The sequence below is a fragment of the Telmatherina bonti genome (genome assembly GCF_933228915.1).
Source record: "Telmatherina bonti genome assembly, chromosome: 17".
Lineage (NCBI taxonomy): Eukaryota > Metazoa > Chordata > Actinopteri > Atheriniformes > Telmatherinidae > Telmatherina > Telmatherina bonti.
The window spans coordinates 32,680,275-32,704,578 of NC_136615.1; the positions used below are offsets into that span (position 1 = coordinate 32,680,275).

General features: G+C 42.8%; 1 protein-coding gene across 1 annotated transcript in view; it reads right to left on the reverse strand.

The window, feature by feature from the left end:
* shroom3 (shroom family member 3) overlaps nt 1–24,304 on the reverse strand; it is a gene marked incomplete at its 5' end in the record, with an annotated part of 88,069 nt that overhangs the window by 38,007 nt on the left and 25,758 nt on the right. Inside the window, one exon of the mRNA XM_079256400.1 lies at nt 10,482–10,655. Coding sequence (XP_079112526.1) covers nt 10,482–10,655 — 174 coding nt within the window. The remainder of the gene's footprint in view (nt 1–10,481; nt 10,656–24,304) is intronic.

Sequence of the window (24,304 nt, forward strand, 5' to 3'; positions counted from 1 at the left end):
AACTTTAAATGGACTAAAGCAGAAAGGCGTTTTACCTGGAAGTGAACCGGAGGACTTTGGAGATGAGACCTGTGGCCAGGCTGTTGACGCTGGTCTCCGATGGAGACCGGCACAGCGCCCCATCTGAGCGCCCCAGCTCCAGCTTTTTCTGCTTCCTCCTGAGCTTCCTGCGGTAAAACACCTCCAGCAGTTCCATGGCAGCAGGTCACAGTCCGCTTTATGTCTGCTTTCCTTCACGTTGCTTCCCTCTCAGCCTGTCCTTACTCTTCCACTTCCTTCTCCTTTATGAGGTCCAGGTGAAGTCCATTTCCACACTTTCTGCTCTTTATTCTTTGTGATCTTTAACGCGATCTAGAAAACCTACGTTTAGATATTTTACTTCACTCTACGCAACCTAAATGCTTTACAAAATCCCCCAAAACCTCTCAGCCTGTACTTAACAATACTTTAGTAGCACTTTAGTTTTCATATCATATCTTTGTTCCTCTTTTAACCTGATAATATCCCTTTTTTAACCTATCAACACCCTTTTTCTCGTCAGATGTGTCCCTAATGACGCTGCCTGCTGTCACCTTGGAGAAAACTGCAACCCATGCTCCTAAATTCCCCACATTTACACACTCTTTGCCATCAAAACTCCAAAGAAAGACCTGGTCTCTGCCTCTCCACCCTGGTTTCATTCGGACTGAGCCGTGCTGCGTCTGGCCCCGGCCCCCAACTCCTAAAGCAAACGAAGCAATTAAGTGTCATTAGGCTGCCATACGATAAAGGCATGAAGTAAACATCCTCGGCACAACTTGGTCTGGACGGTAGCGGTTGAGAGGACACAGAAAGCGAGGGAGGAGAGGAAAAAGGAGGGAGGAACAGCGAGACATAATGAGTGGTAAGACGGGGAGGGTGAGATAAGTGTGGTTAGATTGTTAGGGTGGAGATAGTGAGGAATGAAGCAGCGATTGGACTGATAGAGAGATGGTAGGAAGAGGGGAAATGGTGAGACAGATGAAAGGAGTGGGAGGATGAAAAAGGGCCCAGAGATCTGTTTTTACACTAGAGGAATGAAAATTGAAATTTGGGTCAATTTTAAGGCAGAATCAGTGATTAGAGAGTGCAAAGGTGAGAAGGGGAAGGGTGGTGGGAGGGAGGGAGGGAGGGGGAGGAAGAGGGAGGGCAAATAAACAGAAAGGCAGAGGCTGTTGTTGTCTGAGTTAATTTTAAAGCTATGGGTATCACATGCTGCATCATGTGCATCATGTGGTCCTGCAGCGAACAATGAGGCGATTATTATCGACAAATGTTAGATTATCACCGTCAGAGACACTCGGGTGCAGCAGCACACTGAGATGTGTTGACAAGCGTTGACGTCACTGATTAATGTCAGAAAGGTTACCAGACAATCTGAAAAGCATCTTAGTTCAGTGTGTCAGCAGCTCCCATCCAGTCGTCTGACAGTTTACCTGTCGGCCAATAGGACAACATCCACTAGTGGCAGATGGTTATCAGCTGCAAAATGTGTTGGGCTCTGAAAAGTCACGGAGCTGCCGATGGTTTATCAGGCAAAAAAGTTCAAAATTATCAATCAATATCTTTTCTCAGAAAGTTTATCCAAGAGACACTTGTTAAGAACCACCGGAGTCTGATGAAGGTGGACTATAGCTTATTAGATGGCTGCACACTAGTTTTAGCATAACATCACAAGTTGCGTCCCCATCACCGCTAGAGCTGCACAAAACCAAAATATTGCCTTTACTTCCTGTTGGGCCCCCGGGCGGAGTCTCATTACAGGAAGTAAAATCCAGGTTTACATTGAGCTTTTTTTAATTTCGTTTTATTACATACATACATTACTTACATATTGATTTTATTTTTTTTTATTTATTGATGTCTCTGATTTGCACACAAAGCTGTGATTACGTCCCTAAAATCCAAATAAGTAAAAAAAGTCATGCTCAGTGATTAGGAGGCTACAACGCAGACATATCAGCACAAGCCAGCGGTCCCATTTTGTCCAGTAAGCAGGTACGTTGGACCTGTCCAAGTTATCTCCCATGAGGTCTGGGTCTCTGCTAAGAGGGTCATCTGGTTCGTCCTCCTCTCTAATGTTTGTGTGCCTGCCGCTCCTCTTCTCCCTGCCGCTGCCTTCCTCTGTGGCATCGGCGCAGGTCCCGGTGCCTTTCTCTGTGGCATCGGCACAGGTCTCCCTGCCTTTCGCTGTCGCATCGGCGCAGGTCCCACTGCCTTCCTCTGTGGCATCGGCGCAGGTCCCACTGCCTTCCTCTGTGGCATCGGCGCAGGTCCCAATGCCTTTCTCTGTGGCATCGGCACAGGTCTCCCTGCCTTTCGCTGTGGCATTGGCACAGGTCCCACTGCCTTCCTCTGTGGCGTCGGCGCAGGTCCCGGTGCCTTTCTCTGTGGCATCGGCACAGGTCTCCCTGCCTTTCGCTGTGGCATCGGCGCAGGTCCCACTGCCTTCCTCTGTGGCGTCGGCGCAGGTCCCGGTGCCTTCCTCTGTGGCATCGGCACAGGTCTCCCTACCTTTCGCTGTGGCATCGGCGCAGGTCCCGGTGCCTTCCTCTGTGGCGTCGGCGCAGGTCCCGGTGCCTTCCTCTGTGGCATCGGCGCAGGTCCCGGTGCCTTCCTCTGTGGCGTCGGCGCAGGTCCCGGTGCCTTCCTCTGTGGCATCGGCGCAGGTCCCACTGCCTTCCTCTGTGGCATCGGCGCAGGTCCCACTGCCTTCCTCTGTGGCATCGGCGCAGGTCCCACTGCCTTCCTCTGTGGCATCGGCGCAGGTCCCACTGCCTTCCTCTGTGGCGTCGGCACAGGTCTCCCTGCCTTTCGCTGTGGCATCGGCACAGGTCTCCCTGCCTTTCGCTATGGCGTCGGCGCAGGTCTCCCTGCCTTTCTCTGTGGCATCGGCACAGGTCTCCCTGCCTTTCGCTGTGGCATCGGCACAGGTCTCCCTGCCTTTCGCTGTGGCATCGGCACAGGTCTCCCTGCCTTTCGCTATGGCATTGGCACAGGTCTCCCTGTCTTTCTCTGTGGTGTCGGCGCAGGTCCCACTGCCTTCTCGGGTGGGTTGGATGAGCAGTTCCTCCTTTCTCATCCATGTGACTAAATAAATCCGTGAGCTTCGGGAAGCTCTTTAGTCATTTTCTTTTCTCCCAGATCTGTCATGAGATGATTTTCTTTTGGAGGCACCACTCTAATTCTTTTTTTGGCAGCCATTTTTCACTTGTCTCTCCACCAAAGTGGAAAAATGACAAGCCTCTAACCTCTGTGGGCTCTTGGCTTCAGCCCAGGTAAGCCCATGCATTAAGGCAGCATTGATCGAAATAAAAAAACCTACATATCGGAAAATCTCTAAAATATCGCAAAATTATTTTACATGCACATAAAGATGTGTCCATGTAGAAGTATATCGCAAAAGTTTAATGTAAACACTTTTTTCACATCTCTGGATGTGATGTATGGGGTCATGTGATCCGTTCATTTCAGGTATAGATGGCGTGGTGTGGACGGACGGGTGGACGGAGGAGATGAAAATCTTTTAGCAAATAATTAAAGAGAAAAATAAAACCTCTGTTCTTGACGGCAAACAACAACAAAATACAGAGTTTAGAAAGAGTAATAGAGGGAAATGAGGAAGAAGAGCTCTAGAAAACCCTGAAACAACGCTACCTGGATACCTGGCAAAGACTGCAGTTTTACAAGACTGATATTTAACTCCTGCAAATTCCAACTGCCCTTCTTCAGTCTTAACCATCCGCCAGTTCAATGCCATGATTGTTTTTCTTCTAATCCTACACAAACTATGTTGTTGTTTCCCTTTCTGTTCGCCCCTATGAAGCGCCAAATCACACAAGTGAATTGACACAGTTTATGCCAGTTCCCTTTCCAGACACAACCCTTTGCATTCATCTAGGTTTGGGCTCAGCCCTCTCAGAACAATCGTGTGTCCCCCCCAGGGCAGCTAGGGGAGCAGGGCTCAAACCACAGACCATCAGGTCACAGGACAAGCAGCTCTACCGCCTGAGCCACTGCCAACCTAATCCTGAAATAAAATTAATAAATAAAAAATAAAAAAAATAAATAAATAAAATAAAATTCAGTTCAGCATTGGAAATAAAAACTAGCTTAATGTGTTTCATGTTCTCACCCTTTTTCCTGAACGACAAATTATGTGTTTAAAAACACTTTTTCTTCCAGTCAGGTCTGAATCTGGCCTCTGCTTGTTTCCTCACCTGTTCGAGGTGTAAGGCACTGCCGCAGTACTTCAGTGAAAGTACAGTTTTCTTCAGTTGTACAGCAGGTGCCTTTGGATTCCTGCGAGTCATACGTCATGGGAAAACTGTCAACTGTACTTGAGTTGAGAGAGAGGAATGATGATGATGTGGTGTAGAAATGATCTGTGAATCAGACAACGCTGCCAGTCCAGAATCTACCCAATACAACTGTTCAACACAATGAATTAAAGCCGATACAACAGTGAAATGCTGTATGCAAACGGAGGCTAACAGAAATAAAACTGACAGGACTCTTAACAGCAGCACACCTCCCAGACAGCAGACATGTTTGGGCTGAAGACAGGCTACTTTTGGCCCATATGGTACTGGTGTGAGCCAGAACTGGACTAGATGACCTTTGCAGGCTTGGCTTTTATTACAGTTCCTCTCCTGTGGGCCTAATAAGGACTATGATGGGTATTCTGTGGCCCAGAAGTGGTCCTGAAATGGGAAATCTTCCTCCATTTCCTTGTGGGCGACATGTGGTGGTCAAGCAGCTGAGTTCTACACTCACATCTAGTCTATGTAGCAAGTCCAGGCCAAATTTAGGCCAAAAAAATCAACACATTTAGGAAAGATTTGCTGTCTGGGTCTGACATTTGTAGGTGGGCCGAGTCCGCTTCTCTGATCCGAATTAGCATTCGCTTGGCGTGTTCACATTTCCCCAAACAAAGCAGACTTTCCAGGCAAACGGACTCGGATTCCAATCAAAAAGGCAGATGTGAATGTTTCCTAAGTCTGATGTGTGTCAGGTGTGTTGCGGCAGGGAAACACTCCAGGACTGCGGCCCTGGAGGACCAGAGTTGCCCAACCGATACAGACTATAAAGTTTTACATGAAACTACTGGGCATAAAACAGTCAGCTAAAAAAGCTCATCTCACAATTAAAATAAATTCAAAACAACAATTCAGTTTAATTTAGCTTCATCTGAACGGTGCCAACCGATGAAAAAGTCATCTCAAGGCACAGAGACAGACCAATTCAGTCCAGTAATGCAGCCCAGTTATGATCCAGTTAAAACAGACACATGATCTGCAGCAGTCAGTCTACAATGATCACGTTCATTTAAGCCATTTTGTCTGAAAAGAATAAGCAAAACAACTAGTTGCTCTAAATCCTTCATTCTGAGCTGCAAGAGGAAAAACTTCAGCCGAAAATTCTCCTAATTTTGGCTTTTTAACTGTGTCAAACAATTTGGGGTGTAAGTGGCTCTGGTGGTAGAGCCGCTTGTCTTGTGACCTGAGAGTTTGAGTCCTGTCCCCTACGCTGCTGCAGCCAAAAGGGGATTGTTCTCTGAGGTCCAGTCCCAAGCCCAGATAAATGCAGAGGGTTGCATCAGGACGGGCATTTGGCGTTAAACATGTGCCAATTCGCTGTGGCGAGCCCTTGAAAGGTACAAGCCGAAAGGACAACAACTGTCATACGATTCACTAAACTACAGTTGAAATTAAGATTTATCAAGCTGCAGGCAGCCATGCCAAGACAGATGAGTCCAGCTTCGCTCGCAGTTGACACAGCAGCAAAACTAACCGGGACAAAGGATAAACTGTTTACGATCCATGTAAACTCCAGTGCTTCCACTCTCACCACCAGCAGTCAAAACACAGCCAGTTTCTGCAATAATCCCTGAAGTTATCAAGAGGACTGATGAGATTACAGTTTGACTTGCGTTAAGTAGTTTAGGAGTGTCTGTGTGTGTGTGTATGTGTGTGTTTGGGGGTATGCTTATATTAGCATGCATCCATGCTTTGTGCAACTGTGAGATGATCTTGTTTTAGAGGAATGTGGTGATTCAACCTATTAAACATCTAAGGAGGAAAGAGAACAGGAGTAAAAGCAAACAAAAAGAAAGTAAAGGAGGAGCGGAAGGATGATGAGGAGCCAGAAAGGAGAAGGAAAGGAACTGAGTGGAGGGAGACATGGAGGGAGGGATAAAATGGAAAAAGGGAAAGATGGAGTCAGAGAGAAAAGCCTGTGTTTATAAATCAGTCTATCTGTCCTCACCAGATTAACACCCAGTCCCACGGGGCTCTGATGGAACACTTCCTGTTTTTGGATGACCAATAAGAGGCAGGCATCGCTGCCCTCCTCCACTCAACGGTATCTGATAACCAGCAAGGGCCCAGGGAATAGTGAGAGAATGCAGTCATTCTGGCTGCTTATCTGGCTCAAAGAGGCAACAGTGGAGCTCATTTTAGGGATTTTTTTTGTCAACAGTCACCTGGAATCATCAAAACTCAAAGCAAACTTTCTGCAACTCATTCATCCATCAGAAAGCATCCCCAAAGTAAATACGTGCTGGAAGTACATGAGATTTGTGTGCACAGTAGCACCCCCTTCAGGCTGTGATGCTCATTACACATAGATGCAACACTTCCGTGTCCTGACCTCCATATTAGGATAAAACTGGCTGTGTCAGTATTTATAGACTGTGGGTAAGGAGACACAGCGAGACTGTGGCGTTTTCTAATGTCCAGGTGATTCACTGTCAACATAGTTTGTCCTCGCATACCACAGAAACTTCTGCATTTCCTCACATACACACAGCCGATATTCGTACACAAAATATTTTATCAGCTTTAAAATCTTGGTCTTCTGACTCCTTTTCACAACAAATGCATATTTATGATGCTCATTCAGTGGTCATTGCCCTGCAGCTGCCAGAGGTTGAAAAATTGCATTTTGTAATTTTATTTCCCGCATGGAGCATTTATTGTAACAGCACATGTCAGCGACTGTCTGGCAAAACAGCCAACACACTGGCCGCTTTGGGCGCACACCATGACCGATTTAACAAAGACATATTCAATTTCTTCCTGAAAGTGTCTGTTTTAGGCGTGTTGGAAATGTTCATCTATTTTCCACCAGTGAAAAACAAAGTGACTTTTATGTGTCTTATTAAATCTCTGATATTTTATGACTCCAAGCATGTAAATAACTCTCGTGGTTACAGAGTTATACTAACTTAATTATGGCTATAACATATTAAACTAGAGGCCACAAGACGACAGGTCAAACCATGACGGCAATATGTTTGTCTATGGCCTTGTTCACACGTCGCTGGGCTTAATATATTCCCCCTCCCACCAGTAAAAAACAAGTCCACACAACCTTGTTTTCTCAAAACAAATCCATCCAAACCTATCCGCATGACGCATGACATTGTTAAGTACATTGATAAGCATATCAAGCCTTCAGGCGGCAGTAGCGTCCATAATCCTATCCAGAATAACCCTAACCCTCTTGATGTCTCTTTCTCAAAACACGAAACTTGCCTCTAACGTGATATCATTACGTGGCAGAAAATAGTTGTCCTTAATCTTGTCCTTTGCCTTCGGTCATCTACGTGGAGTGGTGATGGCGGCCGTGTAAAAACCATAGACTGTATATAGAAAGATGGGCGGAGCCTCCGTGACGTCACCCGTAGGTTTCTGAAGAGCTGAATTGAAGCTCTGTGGGCGGTTTCTATCATCGCCATCTTGGCAGCGTCATGCGCCGTCTCTCCCGGGGAGGTGGAGCTGAGAGGGGGGCTGTGAGCGTCATGGTGGATGATTGACATCTAGCAAACTCAGACCTGCCTATAGCTAAGAGCTAACTGAGCTAACCCAGAGCTAACAGGAGCTAATCAGTTAACTGAGGTAAGAGAGCTAAAGCTAAGTCACGCTGTTAACTGGCTAAAAGTTGTCATGCAGGTAAACCTGACCTATTACACCTAAAATTGATTTTTGTACCAGGCTGTAAACGTGTTTATTTCTGCTGTAAAGTTGGTCCTTTTAACATGGGAGTCTATGAGGATTTGCTCTGTTTTGTAGTCCTAGTGGACGAGATTGGAACTGCAGTTTACACTGAGGTGAGGGGGTCTTAGCGGCAGACTGGAGAATGAGGGGTGCTAAAATTTGGACGAGGCTCAATGTCCAACCCCACCCCTCAACAATTTGATTGGAATAACCCTAACCCTGACCACGCCCCCATTTCACATTCAACTCCGCCCATTTGACATCCAACTCCGCCCAATATCCAGGCCCATCCCATTCTCCAGGCTGGAGCCGGAGGTTATTGACAGAGGTAGCTGCTTGGTTAAAAACAAACACAAATCGCATGGACAATGGATTACCCAGCACAGTTTAGAGGACGTCCATGCAGTTGAAAACAAAGGTCGCACATGTGACGTCATGGTATTTTCTGTTGCAGTCGGTGACGTTTCAGTGGTTGCACGTCTTCACTTTGGTCAGAGGTTTTTTAAATTGCATAAATAAGATTTTTAATTGCATAAATCTGCGTTTTTGTGTAGATGACATGCCAAATTAGAGAAAAATGTCTTTGTTTTGTGAGATACCTGCTATGTGTGGACAACGCCCATGTGTCTGTCATCATTTGGCTTTTGTGTTTTGTCTTTCTTTTTTTTTATCAATCTTTTATCAATTTTCTTATCGATCAAACCTGTGTCTTGTTGTTTTCTCTGTGTTTGTACCACTTGATTTCTGTTCTCACTGCTGGTTCATTGTTTGCTTGTCAGTTCTGATTTCTTCCCTGTTCAGTTCTTCAGTTAAATAAAAAAATATTCTCAGCACTTCCTACCTCTCAAGCCTGCATTTGGGTCCAGATCTCCACAATCCTTGAAAGTGTCCATGTCTGAGTAAATAGAAAATGTTTGTTTGCTTTTATTTTATACGCTATAATAACTATAAAATAATAATGTTTAAAGTACTAAAATTTCTCTGATATAGTCATAATGCAATTTGAAGTTCTTGTTCCAGAAGGTGCTCCCAATGATTGTCTGCTTTTCTTCTAAACGAGGCATTGAAATGTTTTCTGTTGCGTTTCTTTGCAGGTGCAGCAGCTGGTGTGTCTGTTGCTGAGGCTTTCTGTGTGTTGTATTGTTCACACTTCACACTTCTTTTTCCATTGTTTCCATTGCTTCCTCTTGATGCTGAACCTGTTTCCAGGTCCTCCATAAATATCTAACATTGCAATAACATCACACATACATCACTCCGTATAGGTTAGATAAAATGGACCTCTCTGTTTTTTCAATGTGTTGGCATGGCTGTGGGAAAACTGGGGCACTTATTCATTTATTTTGGCACTGACCATCACTATGGATGTTTTGGAAAAAGGTTATCTTTTTATTGTAAACTATGTTAAATATAAGGAATGTCCTTTGGTTTGTTTTCTGGGAATGAGAGTTGACAGTATTCATTCTACAAATACATAACTTCATTGCTTTAGCCTTCCTATCTGTAAAATGAATTATATTGAAAGCACTCAAGCCGAATTGTTTTAATATTGACACTTGTTTAAAAAACTTTCTAGATTTATTGATGATGGAAATATTTGCCTGAGTTGTATTCAGTATGGATAGTGGAGATAATAGACCCTGGATTTTTATACAATCATATTTAAAACATTAAACTTCTCAATGATCTGCAATTACTTTCATTTATTACTTTTTATTTTTCTTGTAATGTGTGTATTCTATTATGTTGTCAAGATTGTAAATGGAAAAAAAACCCCCACTGTAATAACTAACATAAAGGACAATACTCTTCATCAATAACTTTAAATCCACAAAGTTTCCTTGGAAAAACAAACTTTTTTGTCTGAACACAGCAGCTGATAGAAAAATACCATTTTTGACCAAAAAATATTAAATGAATATTAAATTAAAAGTTATATGCATGTCATGAATAGTGGGGCATGTTGAGATCTACAAAAAGCCATTGTAAAACAAAAAAACATTGAAAGACTTTATATCGGTGTAATATTTGATATGTTGAAGGAAACAGAGCAGTGGTCACTATGGCAACATCAGCAAACATCTGTTTTCCTGTTGGTCAGAGTTTGACCCTAGCGGTCACAAACGCACAATAGGACACTGCAACAAATCACACGGGTGGAGGAAGTACGAGCAGGACATCCTAACTCCGGGGCGAAGACCTCTTCAGCTGACAGCGTGTCACCGACATGACATCACTTCCTGTTTAACTGTCCACCAAGACAGAAAAATAAGAGGATGTATCAACCCTGATGGGAAACCACATTCAGCAACACAGCGAACATGTTCACGTGCACACTCTCGTCCTGTTGGGTCCTTTTAGCTTTGTGTTCAGTGCTTTAACCCGGCGTGAGGATCCAGGTTGCTGAGCAATGATTGGTTACTCGCTGCTTTGATTGATGCATGGACACGCCCCCTGTATTACCTGGTTTTGATGCGTAGCTGGACGGCTGAACAAGCCTGGCTGTGGCTGCATGATGGGGTTGTTTGTTGTGGTGGTGAGGTCGACGGGGAGGATGGATGAGGAAGAGGAGGAGGAAGAGAGGGAAGGGAGATAGGTGAGGTAACAAACTCCTCGATGTATCCAGGGTCAAACTCCCTGTGGAGAGAAAGTACAGTGCTCATCCTGAAACAGTACATATATATATTAACTGGTAGATTTTCTGCTTTGTTTGGGATGACAGGACTGAGCTGTAGCTGTTGGACAGACGGACTCACACTTTGGTTCAAACTGCTGGGTTTACATGGGAGTTCATAGTCAGTTCAGTAACCACAGGGGGCCCAGGTCCCGTAGCGACAAGTTCAAATCATCACCCCTCCTCCTCCGTGCTTGGTGGTTCGTAAGAGGCCTTTGTACTGCTGGACGTTGTTTGTTTTTGTTAAACATGGTCCCTCGCTTTCCGGTCTGGTATGTGTGAAATTCATTGTTCCAGAAGCGTGTTTTACGGTTGCAGCTTTGCAAACTTCTCTCTCCTGAAAGCTTTTTCTTTTTTATATTTTTATGAACTTGAGGTCCATGAAGTCTGAGATTAAACTCAACCCTTCCTACAACTACATCGTGTTCACACATCTATGATGACTGGTCTTAACGGGAAGGTTATGAGAAATATAAAACAATCTTTGGTGATTTGGTGAAGTCATATTGATCTGATTCCTGTTCATCCATGCCTTCATACTGGTATTACTTATGGTGCACCACTGGGTTCTGGTCTGGGACCCTTTCTGTTCTCCATGTACAGGTTTTCTCTGGCTAATATGATCAGGAAACATTCTTATTATTAGACTGATTATTTAATCTCATTTTGCCCATAAAGGAGAAAAGACTTAAGCTTGTTCCATCCTCCAAGAGAAGCGAGAACTGAGTTCTTGCTCTTGAGCGTGCAAAAGCAAGAAAAAAAAACTTTTTCATCTGGTCCATTCATACTCCACGAGAAGCTTCGTCTGCAGCGTGGACCGATCACTGTGGGCAGCAATGTCTGCTTTATGTGCCATGAACCCTGTTAGGTCATATTTAATGGGAAACTTTATCCGTGGCCGTGTTGTGAAAATCTTCGTACTTATTTTTTTACCACCTCGATCAGCTGTTTTTCTCAAAACAATCCGTTTTACCTGCAACAGCAAAAATGTGGAAGTGGCATCTTTTCGCTTCATGCTTTTCCACTTTCCACCTTAAATGTTCAACAAATCACACGATACTTCTCGGAGCCCCACGAGACAAAACTTCTGCTAGCTTGATGTGTCTACAACTGTCTTCAAACACGTCTGCAAGAACAAAATGACGTCATTGTCTTCTCCGGGCCTTGAGAACAAGACAAAAGTTCTCGCTTCTCGTGGAGGATGTAACAGGCTTAAGTAGCTACTGGTACTTCGCTCCATAAATCCATCAATACGGAAAAAGGAATTTAAAAAAAAGCGCTGTTCTCGGCTGACATTTCGTCAAACCCGGAACATTTTTCATCTTCTCTCATAAAAACAGTCACTTTTACTGTTACTTTAAATTAAAGAACTTCAAAATAAAAGCACTGTTGTTGCTTTTAGAAACCAAACAATTAATGAATGTCAGAAGAATAACAGGAAGTTATCATGACATGCAGGAAAATTTAAAGCCAGCAAACAAAGCATGTTCAACTTTACTGTTCACTGAACAATTCACAACAGCGACTGAAGTTACGGTTTATGTCCTTTATGTCTTAGAGGCATCATGGTCTGGATGACTTGAGGGTCTTTACTTCAGATGTTTCTTTCTATTTCTAACATTTGAGGTGGAACTATTATGTGCATTTCAGGCTCATTTATTTTTATTTCTGAGCCCAGAAGGGCTGGGATTGATGGAGTTATTGTCACAAATCGCTCTATTTACTTCAGACCGACCCTCTCCGTAGGCTGTCAGATCAGCCTGCGGGCAAAACGAGTGGATTGAGACTCTTCCGCATTAAGCCCCGCCTCCCGCCACTGCACTACATCGGGAGCGCGCACCGCACCTGCTTTCGCCGTCATTGTAACATCTCATAAACAGAAGGATTAGGCTGATATGAACTCAATAAAAAAAACAAAATACAATGTCAACACATAGCATACAGCCCTACATGTTGGAACCTGAATCAGAGCTTGAAAACGAAGTGGAAAACAGCAACCCACAGCAACGAATGCAGCAGGATGTCTCTCTTTGGTAAACTCACCAGCCATCGTTGGAAATAACTTTATCCCACGTTTTCCACCCGCCTGATGTATTTGTACATGCCCTTGTTAACCAGTAGAAGGTAACCAATCACCGAACCTTATCCCCCGGGACGTCGCAAGGATTTCCAAGTAGAAAAAACTCTCTAAAATGACGCGTTTTTCGTTGCCATGGAAACCGAACGGAGAGAGTGCTGGAACTCAAACTCAAACTCAAACATGCGTTTAGGTGATAAAAAAAACAGTGCCGTTCACATGTCTGATGAGGATTCAACACTGTAACACTGTAGAAAGCTCAGAAAACTCCAAATACCATAATAGCACCCCTTTAAAGGTTTCTAGAGATGCTTTTTTTTCTTTTATCTAACATAACCAACATCAGAGGCATTCAGTCACAGAGTGATGCTGAAGATCTGGTTCCTACACTTATTACACCCAGGCTGGGCAACTGTAAGGTGACTTTAGCTGAATGTACAAATAATTCTTTGAAAATCTTCTGCTGACCAGTACAGGCAAGCAAGATTACCCATCCTTCTCCATCTCAAACTCTTTTCCATACATTCAAGCAGCTTAATGGCCAAACACCAACTAACCTGATAGATCTTAATGATGACATTACAGGAGCTCTGACTGGTTACAGGATAATGACTCTTTTCCTGCTTTCAAGGCTAATCTAAAACCATGTCTTTTTGGAAGACCTTATTAGGGTCCCAGCTGTATGAAGTTTAGATCAGGGCATTTTGTTTTCCAAATTTTCTACTTCTAAATGCATTTACCTCAAATTTGACCCCCTAAACACCCATGAAAGTTGTAAAAATTTGGCACACAGTACAAGCTCAGCAAAAATTTTGATAATCTATGGTCCACGTACACGCAAATGCAAAAATGGCTCTACAGCGTCTACTTTGATGTAGGACAATGAAATTTGGTGCACATGTGGAACACCCCAAGGCAAGCAGGAAAAAAAAAGTCATACATCTGTTGACATGGCAGCAGGGTGTCCGCCATCTTAGAGTTTACACCCATTTTTTTTTTACCCATTTTTTTTTCATTTTACACGCACTGTATTTGAACGAATACGTCTGAGGGGGTTCGTGCGACTGACCCCAATTTTGGCAGGCAGCTCTGTGACAAGATTGGGACCAAATGCCGTTGCGGCCTTTCTAATAGGACAAACTGTGTTACCATGGCAACCCACAAAAAAACCCTTCTTGCCAAGAAACAGGGTTTACTCCTGTGTCCATAGAAATACATGGGATCTGCACCAAAACTGACAACATTCATGTTTGTAAGGTCCTTCACATATTAGGCATTATGCATTGTGGGGAGGTGGGGGTGGAGGGGAGAGTATGGGGCTCAAACCCACGGGATGCCACTAGTGGCTTTAATATTTAACTTTTTTTCTTTTTTGATGGTAACATCTTATATTTGTGGTATTCCTTATTTTCTGTGAAGCACCAATCAAACAGTTAGCAAGTAAAATGCTCACATGGTTATGTGACATCATATTCCCAAGAAACATCCACGTGAACAACCCCCTCTTGTGGTTTTCACAACCTTAATTACACCTCAGTTTGAAGGAGGCTTTACAAGCAGACAGTCTGATTCATGTGTAAAAATATATACTTTTGGGATATTTTATCTTCTTCCTCTGACAAAATCACCCTGACCCCAGTTTTGGGCTCAGAACAGATCAGGCTAATCTTCAACCACATAACCAGCTAAATAAACCAGCGTTCAGGTCTGACTGGCTCCACCAGGATTCTCTGCATGTCTGCTTTCTGTTCTGATGACATTGCATTCACAATTTAGACATTTATCAAATGCGGTTCATCACAATGGCCTGCAGTTCATAGGTCAGCTGCGGTAACAACAACAGAGAGGAGGTCAGAGTTGAATGGTCACAATAAACTAGAAGCTCATGCACTCCCATGCTGTCTTTTGTCATTCAAACAAAGAAGAAGCTTTCTGTGTTTTGTTTAGTGGGCGAGTGAATCACCAACCAGCATGTACAGAGATACAGAGTGGATCAAAAAGCTCATTCAGACGACTGTTTGATGCGTGTTTATCTGGGCAACAAGACACCAATATTGTATCAGCTCAATCACTGCACACTTAAAGAACAAGTACACAAAAAGACAGAGAAACTATTTCAGCATCTGCTTCATCAAAAGACAAAACAGATTTAAATCATCAGCTCAGCAGAGTCTTTCCAATTCCATTTCCTCCTAGACTGTGAATAGACCCCCCTAGCCCTCCATTCAAAGGCTTTGGCTGCATTTCTGAACACATGACCTGCTTCATTTAGTTATGATGCCTGATGTAGTTTTGCTACTTTGTATTAAGTCTGTTAGCGCCATAAAAATGATCAGAGATGTGCATTCTTTTCATGTCTCATCGACTGATTTTTGTCCGACTGGTGGGGCACCTCTCCAACATCAGCCATAACACAAAGTTTGTCTGTACTTGTCAAACAGGTTGTCATCAGGTCATCCTGTATACATCATTTATCTGGCTGCTTTTAGATGCCTAACGTCTCATCTGCATAGGAGCCATCACTCCTGCTGTAAACGGGCAGACCAGGAGACCCAGATTTCCCTTAAAAAGACATTTTCTGTCATGATTTTGGAAGAATCATTACTGTGCTCATTATTCAAGTTGGAGTAGCTCCCCCCCTCTCCACCCAGCAGGCCAAGTCAGGCCAACTTTTTCAATAGAAGCACGGTATAACAGCAACCACTGAACAAAGTGCTGAACATGAAATAATTCAAACAATAAAATATTACGATATTTTGGATGATTTTGAATGATGGATGATTAAAAAAAAGGAAAAAGACAACACAATAAAATATGTAAAAAAAACCAAAACCCACAAACAATACAATTAGTTAGTAAAGAAGCTCATACTGGGTGAAACGGCAATGAAAGGAATTAGGTCTTACAAAAGGATTTAAACAGCGATGAAGACTGTCTGAGCTGCAGAAATAGTTCCACAGCTCTGATCCCACCACAAACAAGCTCCCGTCCCCCCTCAGAGCTTCCTCCACGTCCTCAGAAACGCTGATCTGCTCCGGCGGTTAAAAGTGAAGCCTATGCAGAAATACATAACACTACAGTTCCCCTTCATCCGCTAGGGGCTACAAAACAGAGCAAATCCCTATAGACTCCCATGTTAAAAAGACCAACTTCACAGCAGAAATAAACATGTTTACAGCAGAAATAAACATGTTTGCAGCAGATATTAACATGTTTACAGCAGAAATAAACATATTTACAGCAGATATAAACATGTTTACAACTTGGTTCAAAAATATATTTTAAGTTTAATAGTTCAGGTTAACCTTCATGACAACTGTGGGGGGGGGAGTGAATTTTTTTTATAACTCCCCCGTTTAAAAGTAATTTAATCTTGAAGTTCGGCATATTTAGGGGTGTGTCCTTTTGATTGACAGGTACCCAATCTCCCGCTACAAGTCAGAAGAACGTAGAACAACCGTGGTTTTTAGCCGGTGAACAACGTGACTTAGCTTTAGCCTACTTACCTCCGTTATCTGGTTAGCTTCTGTTATCTTTGGGTTAGCTCGGTTAGCTCTTAGCTACAGGCAGCTCGGAGTTGACTTGATGTCAATCATCCACCATGACACTCACAGCCCCCCTCTCAGCTCCACCTCTTTGCCCATATTTGTATTTTTGGCACGACGACACCCATGCCTCTGCCAAGATGGTGATTGTAGGAACCGCCCACCGAGCTTCAATTCAGCTCCTCAGGAACCTACGGGTGACGTCACGGAGGTTCCGTCCATTTTTCTATATACAGTCTATGGTTCCAGTCAACATCTGGCATCAGCTACAGACAGGACAAACATTGCTTAGAAGTAACAATGTAAAGGTGCCATTTTTCTAAAAGCCCAAATTTCTACTTCAGCACCTTGGTTTGAAAGAATGCATTTTGCCATCGCCAGTTGCCCTAACTGGAAAAAGCTGAATTTATCTGCTGGATTAAAATCACTGTTTACATCCAGGTTTGTGACAGAAGGTCCCGAAAAGGCTCAAGTTGACCTACTGGCCCCAGGACTAAATCTCATAACTTCTGTTTTCTTTTCATTGAAATGAAGAAAGTTAAAAGTCATCCAGGCTTTCACTTCACTGAGACAGAATAAAAGTTTTTCTTGGGAAGAGTCCTTATGTTTAAGGGATACATAAACCTGACTGTCATCAGCATTTGGATGGAAAGCACAACTGTGCTTCCTAATAACTGACCTGAGGGGAAGGAGGTGTAATGAGAAGAGCAAAGGCCCAAGAATGGACCTCTGAGGGACCCCACATGACACAAGAGGAGGGTTCAGACAGGAAGGTCCTGAACTATTACAGGGCAGCACCACAAATTCCAACACAATGCACTTAAATGCAATTCCATTTAAATCCTCCTAAACAGCAAGCTGAATACAAACAACACACACACACACACCCAGGCTTATATCATTAAATGAGGACATTCCATGACTGTAGACTTCATAAAGTAGACATCGTATCTTTGGTCTGCACAACACAAAAAAAGGAAACCAGTTGAGCTAGACAGAGGAATGTGTGGCAGCTATAAACAACCTGAAATCACCAGAACAGGTGAGACAATGTGTCACATTCCACTTTCCATCTTAACACACACAGCAGGGTGAGGAAAGTCGGCAAAAACAGAAGTTAGGACGTGGCAAGGCCTCAAGGCCAGACAATATTCCAGCAGAGGTCTTAAAGGCTAATGTTGACTCATCCACCACCATCTGCTGATCAAGAAAATATGGGAGGAAGAGGGAAATATACCACCTGACTGGAAGAACGGTTTACTGTTATACACAGGAAAGGAGACTTCAATGATTGCAATACCTACCGAGTGATGATGCTGCTATCATAATCATGCAAAGTATTCAACAGCGTTATCTTAGAGAGACTGCAAAGGGGTGGATGATGAGCTCAGGGAGAAAAAAAAGGTTTTAGGAGTGATTTGGCTGAAAAAAGACATGGCTTCTTCAGAATCATCAAACAAAAGGAATACGCCAGTATTTGGATTGTCAGTTTCATTGCCAATGAAAAAGCATCTGACAGTGTAGAAACGTTGCTATGGAAAGTAACGGCACACAAAGGAAACCCCTCCCCCCAAGTACATCCAGCTCATCAAAAACATGCATCAGGGCATGCAATGTCAGGAACCACACCAGACGTGTGCAAGTTAAGCCTGACAAGCTCCATTTCCGCCTAGCACAACTAGATCAGACAAATAACCCACATTAAAAAGACGGGCACCCAGTGGAGTCTGGCAGAACAAGTCCAGGTCCTCAGCTTCGCAGATGACAATGCTCTACTCTCACACACCCAGCAACATAAGCAGGACAAATCCCACCTGAGAGAGCAGCTGCAGCCAGGCTGGGACTCTAAACAAATGGATCAAGATCTAAAATCACGTACAGCTAAAGATTGCATCATATCATGATCGGGGACCAGAAGCTGGATGACACCTGGAAAGTGCAATCTCTGTGGACAGCAGAGAATATAAAAACGAGAAGCGCAAAAGCAAAAGCAACCTTTAACACGTTGACTTGGATCTGGACACCAAAACATCTTACTCAATGCCGAGCTCAAACTCCAATGTTCAGACTGTACGGCTGTATGGATCTGAAACCATCACGACAACCGCTACCTGACATGTGACGACTTCATCCGGCCAAACAAAATGAACCGCATTGCCCTGTGTGAACGCATCGGACAAGAAGCAGCAGAGATGCAGCAGATGAGAACAAAGTGGGACACAGACTAGAAAATAACAGGCTCTACTGTGGAATCCACGGGGCGAACGAGGCAGAGGTAGGCGAGCAGGTTTGGCTGCGTAGAACTACCCACTGGGGGGGTAGTTCTACGCTCAGACCACCTCCACCTTCAGCAGGAAGAAAAACTTTCCCGCACCAACCCCTCCCCCAACAAACACCACAAATGCAACAGTTACACAATGTTTTTTAACTCGGAATTAATATTTCTTTATTAAATAATTCAGAATTAACGTATTCTTCTACGAGTTTACATGAAAATAATAATTCAGAATGAAGATTTACATGAAACACATCCTGACTTAATTCCTCTTTAGAGCGGCGGGTTAGGAAGGGTTCTGATTGGACAGAGGGTGCAAGTGATGTATGACGTTTACCAGAAATAAACAAAGTTGGCTCCCTGCTTCTCGTCTTTTCAGTCGTAACTTGTAAAAACTACATAATAAGTACCAGTTTCGCCGCTATTTTTATTATAAATGTGAAGTAGCAGCGCAACACGAGCATACTACTTCACTTTCAGCAGCAACTAAGAAGGAGAAGAAAGATAGACCACTGAACATGGGAGGCAAAACAACACACATCATTGGGACAAGACAAGGTAACGAGCATGCTCAGAACAACCGGAATTAACTTAGAGTGGAATGAAGGTTTACATGACAGAGGAATTATATAGTTCGAGATTAAAATGCAAAAAAACCAGAAACTTACATTGGAATTAAGTTTAATTCCGAATAGAAATTTGCATTAGGAATTAAGTGTTTACATGGTGGTTTTATTTCATCAGTTTAAAGTGGAACTAACTTTTATTTTTATTTATAGTAAATGGACTGAGTAACTTTTATTTTTATTTATAGTAAATGGACTGAGTGCAGTCAACTGGACGAAGAAGAACTGCCAATAAAACACAAGCAGATGACGAAGAAGAAGAGAATAAACAATTCAACAATGCAATGAAAACTAAACTGCAATAAGCGGAAGCCCACCATGGTAACTGAGACTAAACAAAACACAAATGTGTTGTCATGTCGCATTGTCATTCATAAAACCCAACATAAACATAACATCCAGCTCAAGATCTTACTGTTCAAGTACACACACAGCAGGCTGTCGTACGCAGTTATCAACATTCTCCATATTAAAATCAGCAGACTGCCCAAAACATTCAAAGGCATTCATATTACATGAAAGTATGTTGTGTTTATGAGGACAGGAGACCATTTCCTTGTTTGTTCAGTGTGCAATACGTAGCACACCGTTAGACAATTAGGCAGTGCATTTTATTTTGAAAAATCTGCCATGCAGTTCCATCATGAAACTTATTTTGACAAGTCTTAGTTTCTTCCTGCCCAAATGCTTCAAATTAAAGTTCAAGTTTATTTATAATCACACATTTACTACAACCTCAGTTGCCCAAGGTGCTAAAAAATAAAACCAGTCAAAGCAAATGTGTGACAAAACCATCACGAAGCCATGGAGATGTGGACCCAATTGCAGAGATGGAGAGGCAGGAAGACCAAGGAAGTGCCGAGAATCTTACTTTAATTAATTTAATGGACCATGGGGAAGAGCAACAAACACAATGAAGCAGCAAGTTCTAACTGAAACCGAAAGGTATGAATACACAGAAAACATAACAAGGATGAACTAACAGGACAAGGCTAAACAGAAACTCGAGGAAAACTACAAAATAAGATGAGTAACCAGAACTAAGATAACCTTTAAAACAACCTCGCCATAACAACAAGAATAAGAAACAAAAGCCAACAAAACAAAACAGATGCTATAAAAATAAGGTCGAGCTCAACCATGTTTAAAAGCCAGTTCAAAGTCTTGAGCAAGGACTTAAAACCAGACACACACTGGGGCACTGGGACGGTGGAGGTGGTCTGAGAGGAGCTCTGCTCCCAGACAGTATGGAGGACAACCCAAAAACACACTGAAAAGGAAATGAGAATGACGTCGTAACTGCTGGAGAAGATGGTTCTGATGGTCCAAACGGGACACGAAGGTATAATAAATTAATTATTTGGCTTCTGTAGCTTTGTGTGGGGCCCGACTGTAAATATACACAACGGGGATGAATCCTTCAGATCCACAGGAGCTTGAAAGTTGCCCATCAATACAGCCAACTACTTTCCATCCTTATTTTTAAAGTAATGTTGTAATATTAGAACTTAATGAGCATGATTACATGTTAATGTCAGGTATGCAGCCCCTCTGGCTTCTTCAGCTACACTTACCCAACAGCCATGCCACAGTAACAAACAGGTGAACAATGTCCGGACTGTAACTGAACCCCCGTATATCATGAATATATGCCATCATGTGCCAACATGAGCAGCCACAAAGTTTAAACCAGATTTAGATCCTCCAATTAGAAAGTTTCTACTTTCTAAGGATTAAAAGATCAAATATTGTTACTGAGCTTAATGACTTTCTTTGTAGGTTGTGATTGTTTGGTGAAGGAAACCATCTTGGTCCCCACAAAGTCACTGTACCCATGAGTCAGTTAATCCCCACACAGACAGAGGGGGCGCCTCGGGAGCGGAGCTGATGTGGTTTGCTCACATAATGACTTCTTCCTCTTCGTTTTTTGAGAAGAGAAACTCAAACATTCATTCAGCTCGATTACGTCAACCGACAACAAAAGAGAGCAAAAACGGAGAGTCACTGGAGATGAATAGAAGACGGAGAGGAAAGGGGGGACACTTTCACACACAACTGTGTGGAAAACCTGCTCAGAGACAGTCTGTGTGTTCACATTTTCTTTTTATTTTAATGCTTTTTGCTTCAGGTACTAATTTTTTTTTATTTGTAACCCCAGCATTGATTTTGGATAAGAAATAGTATTTGATACTTTTCATTTATACATTCAAGGTGTGGTAGTACATAAGTACACTAACCACACACATTATCAGGCCTATGAAGTGCCCCCCACGCCCCCAACCAGATCTTGGTGTCAGATCTAACAAGTTGGAAACATTCCTCAGGCATTTAACAGAGATTTAGTTGACATGAAGCATCACACAGTTGCTGCACATCATGATGAGAATCTGCCGTTCCACCACGTCCCAAAGCTGCTCTGCTGGATGTAGATCTGGTGACTGTGGAGGCCGTTGGAGGACAGTGAACTCATCGTCATGGTGGAGATGATGTGAGCTTTGTGACATGGTGCATCATCCTGCTGGAAGTTTCCATCAGAAGATGCTACACTGTGCTCAGAAAGGGATGGACATGGTCAGCAGCAGGACTCAGGCAGGCTGTGCTGGTTAAAATAGGACATGTGGGTACTAAGGGGACCAAAGTGGCTATATAGATTACCATTTGTAGGACTTGTTCATATCAGCCACTTTAGTGATCTGTCAGTGGTACCTCCCATGCAGAGGGGGGAGAGGCAGGACCCTCCATGCATGGTGAACAGCTTCCATGTTTAATATCTGTGGTTTGAACTTCATCTTTTGGCCAGTTTATTATCCCAGCAGGGTATCTGATCACTGGCAGGAGATAGCTGTTCATGGCTGGCTCTTTTTCTTGTCTTTTTATCATTGCTATTAGCTTGTGGTATGTCAAAGTACTTGTCACTCTCCACATTTGTTATTCTGCCATCTGGGAGTGTAGTGAGCTATGTTAATAGCTGCCCTAGCTGGTTTCAAACTCTGGCTCCCATATTGTAGACGAATGCCCACAAATGGCCGGATTAGAACTAAGATTTGGTGCAGGGAACGAATGTCCTTTTGAGCGATCCAGCAGCTTTGTATGCTGTTTATATGTCCAGTTACTACCACAGTGGCAGATATCTGAACCAAACAACTTCAGCAAAGCTTTAGTAAGTCATAACTTTCATTTTTAACAGTTACTCTGAAGCACATTCAAGAGCTCGTAATGACTCGTGTCTAAGAAAACAAATAAGTTTGAAATGATCAGCCTCTCACTGGAAAAGTATATAAAAACTATCTTTCTTTAAAGAAAAGTAGTTAAACTGGTTAAAACTGGTTAAATCCAATGGGGGGTTGGGGGGGTGGGGGATAAACAAGACTTTCTGAGATTCATGCATGTGGTTTTAGCCAAATCCTTGTCGTTACTGCAGGAGAGAGTAAATCCGGAGGGACCAGTATTCTCTGGCCAGTTTTGCATTCTGTCTGGGTCCGACCAACACCACCAAACAAAACACATGCAAACCAGTGACAAGCAGAAGGAGATGGCTGCGAAACCCGCTCAACAAAATCCTGACTGACTGATTACAGCTTGTTCACCAGAGAACACTGACAGGGCAAACACTACCAGCCTGAAAGGCACACTTTTACATTCTGCAGCTGTCATCGGTAAGAATGAAGCAACGCTGGCTGTGAAACATTCACACAGCATCTGTTAGAAGCACCACGGTCACTTTTCACCCATAAACCACAGCTGCTGGGTTTTGGTGATTTTTAGATGTGGAGTAGATGCTAATTATTCCACATTTGGGGCTGCTTCGTCCTCAGTGTGTAAATACAAGATACTTTTTTATTGTCAGAAACAAACCAAACCAAACCAAACCAAATATATGTATATTTGAGCCAGGGTCAAACCAGTGACCTTCTTGCTGTGTGGCAATGGTGCTTGCCACCACACCACCATGCAGCCTTATGAATACAATATAATTATCCATAATAAAATATAGTTATTCCCGATGTAGACATGAAGGACTGCATTAAATGTCTAGCCAAAGGGATCCTCAGTGTTTGTAAAAACTTCATCTGGAAAACTCTTTGGACAGAAAAACATATTTCACTGGAACCATTATCATTCTACTCTTGGGCTTGGACGATATCCTTTTCTCTTGATTAAATTTTTAGCGATTTTTTTTAGCGATTCTGTTTAAATTGCTCAGTATTGGCAATTTTTAGTTTGCTTTTTAAACAGCAGACTAGTGAAAATGTTGCATGATGACTAAGTTTACAGACCATATCCCGAGCCAGATTTCCCAAACAAAAAATCAACTATGTTTAAGTTTTTAAGATGTTTTCAGCAGCAATATATCTGAACCAGCTGTTTAAACTAATACTCTTGTTTCAGAAGCTTGAACTGCATATAAAAGTTAAGGTCTGAGTGTCTGTTGGCTTGCTGCTGCGTTTAGCTATTAGCTCTGCATTTACCTCAGGATGGCATCTTGCTAGGTGGGCAGTAACGTTAGTGTGTTCCCGCAGTACGCCACATGTGCTTTACAGAGTTTACAAACAGCTTTCCACATGTCCAGCTCTGCTTTTCCCTTCAAAGCAAAAAAATCCAAAATGTGTCCAGACTTTTGAATTAAGATATGATGGTGGAGGATTTATCTCTGGACATTTTTGCAGGTTCACCGTCATTCTCTGTTTTTTGTTTAAATGCCTTCCAAAACAGATTGTGTTACTAGACAGTCAAAGAGAAACATTTCTCCCTCTACAGGAGACAAGTGGTAACATCTTCTCCATGTGGCATCTAAACATATAAACATTTAAAATTCGGGAAAAAAATAAAATCTTTGATCAAAACAATAGATTTAAAATTGTAAAACAAAAAATGTCAATTTTTTGTCTGAATCGATTTTTTTCTCCCGCCCCGAATATACTCCATATTTAAATATTTGTATTTAATGCTTTAAATATGCTAGTTTATGGCAGAAAGGCCCCATATTGGTAAATACAAATATACTGTTCACAGACAAGTTGTAAAACTTGTTAGAAGGCACGTTTAACTACAAACAAGGTCACTTATTTGTTTAAGGTAAAGCTATATA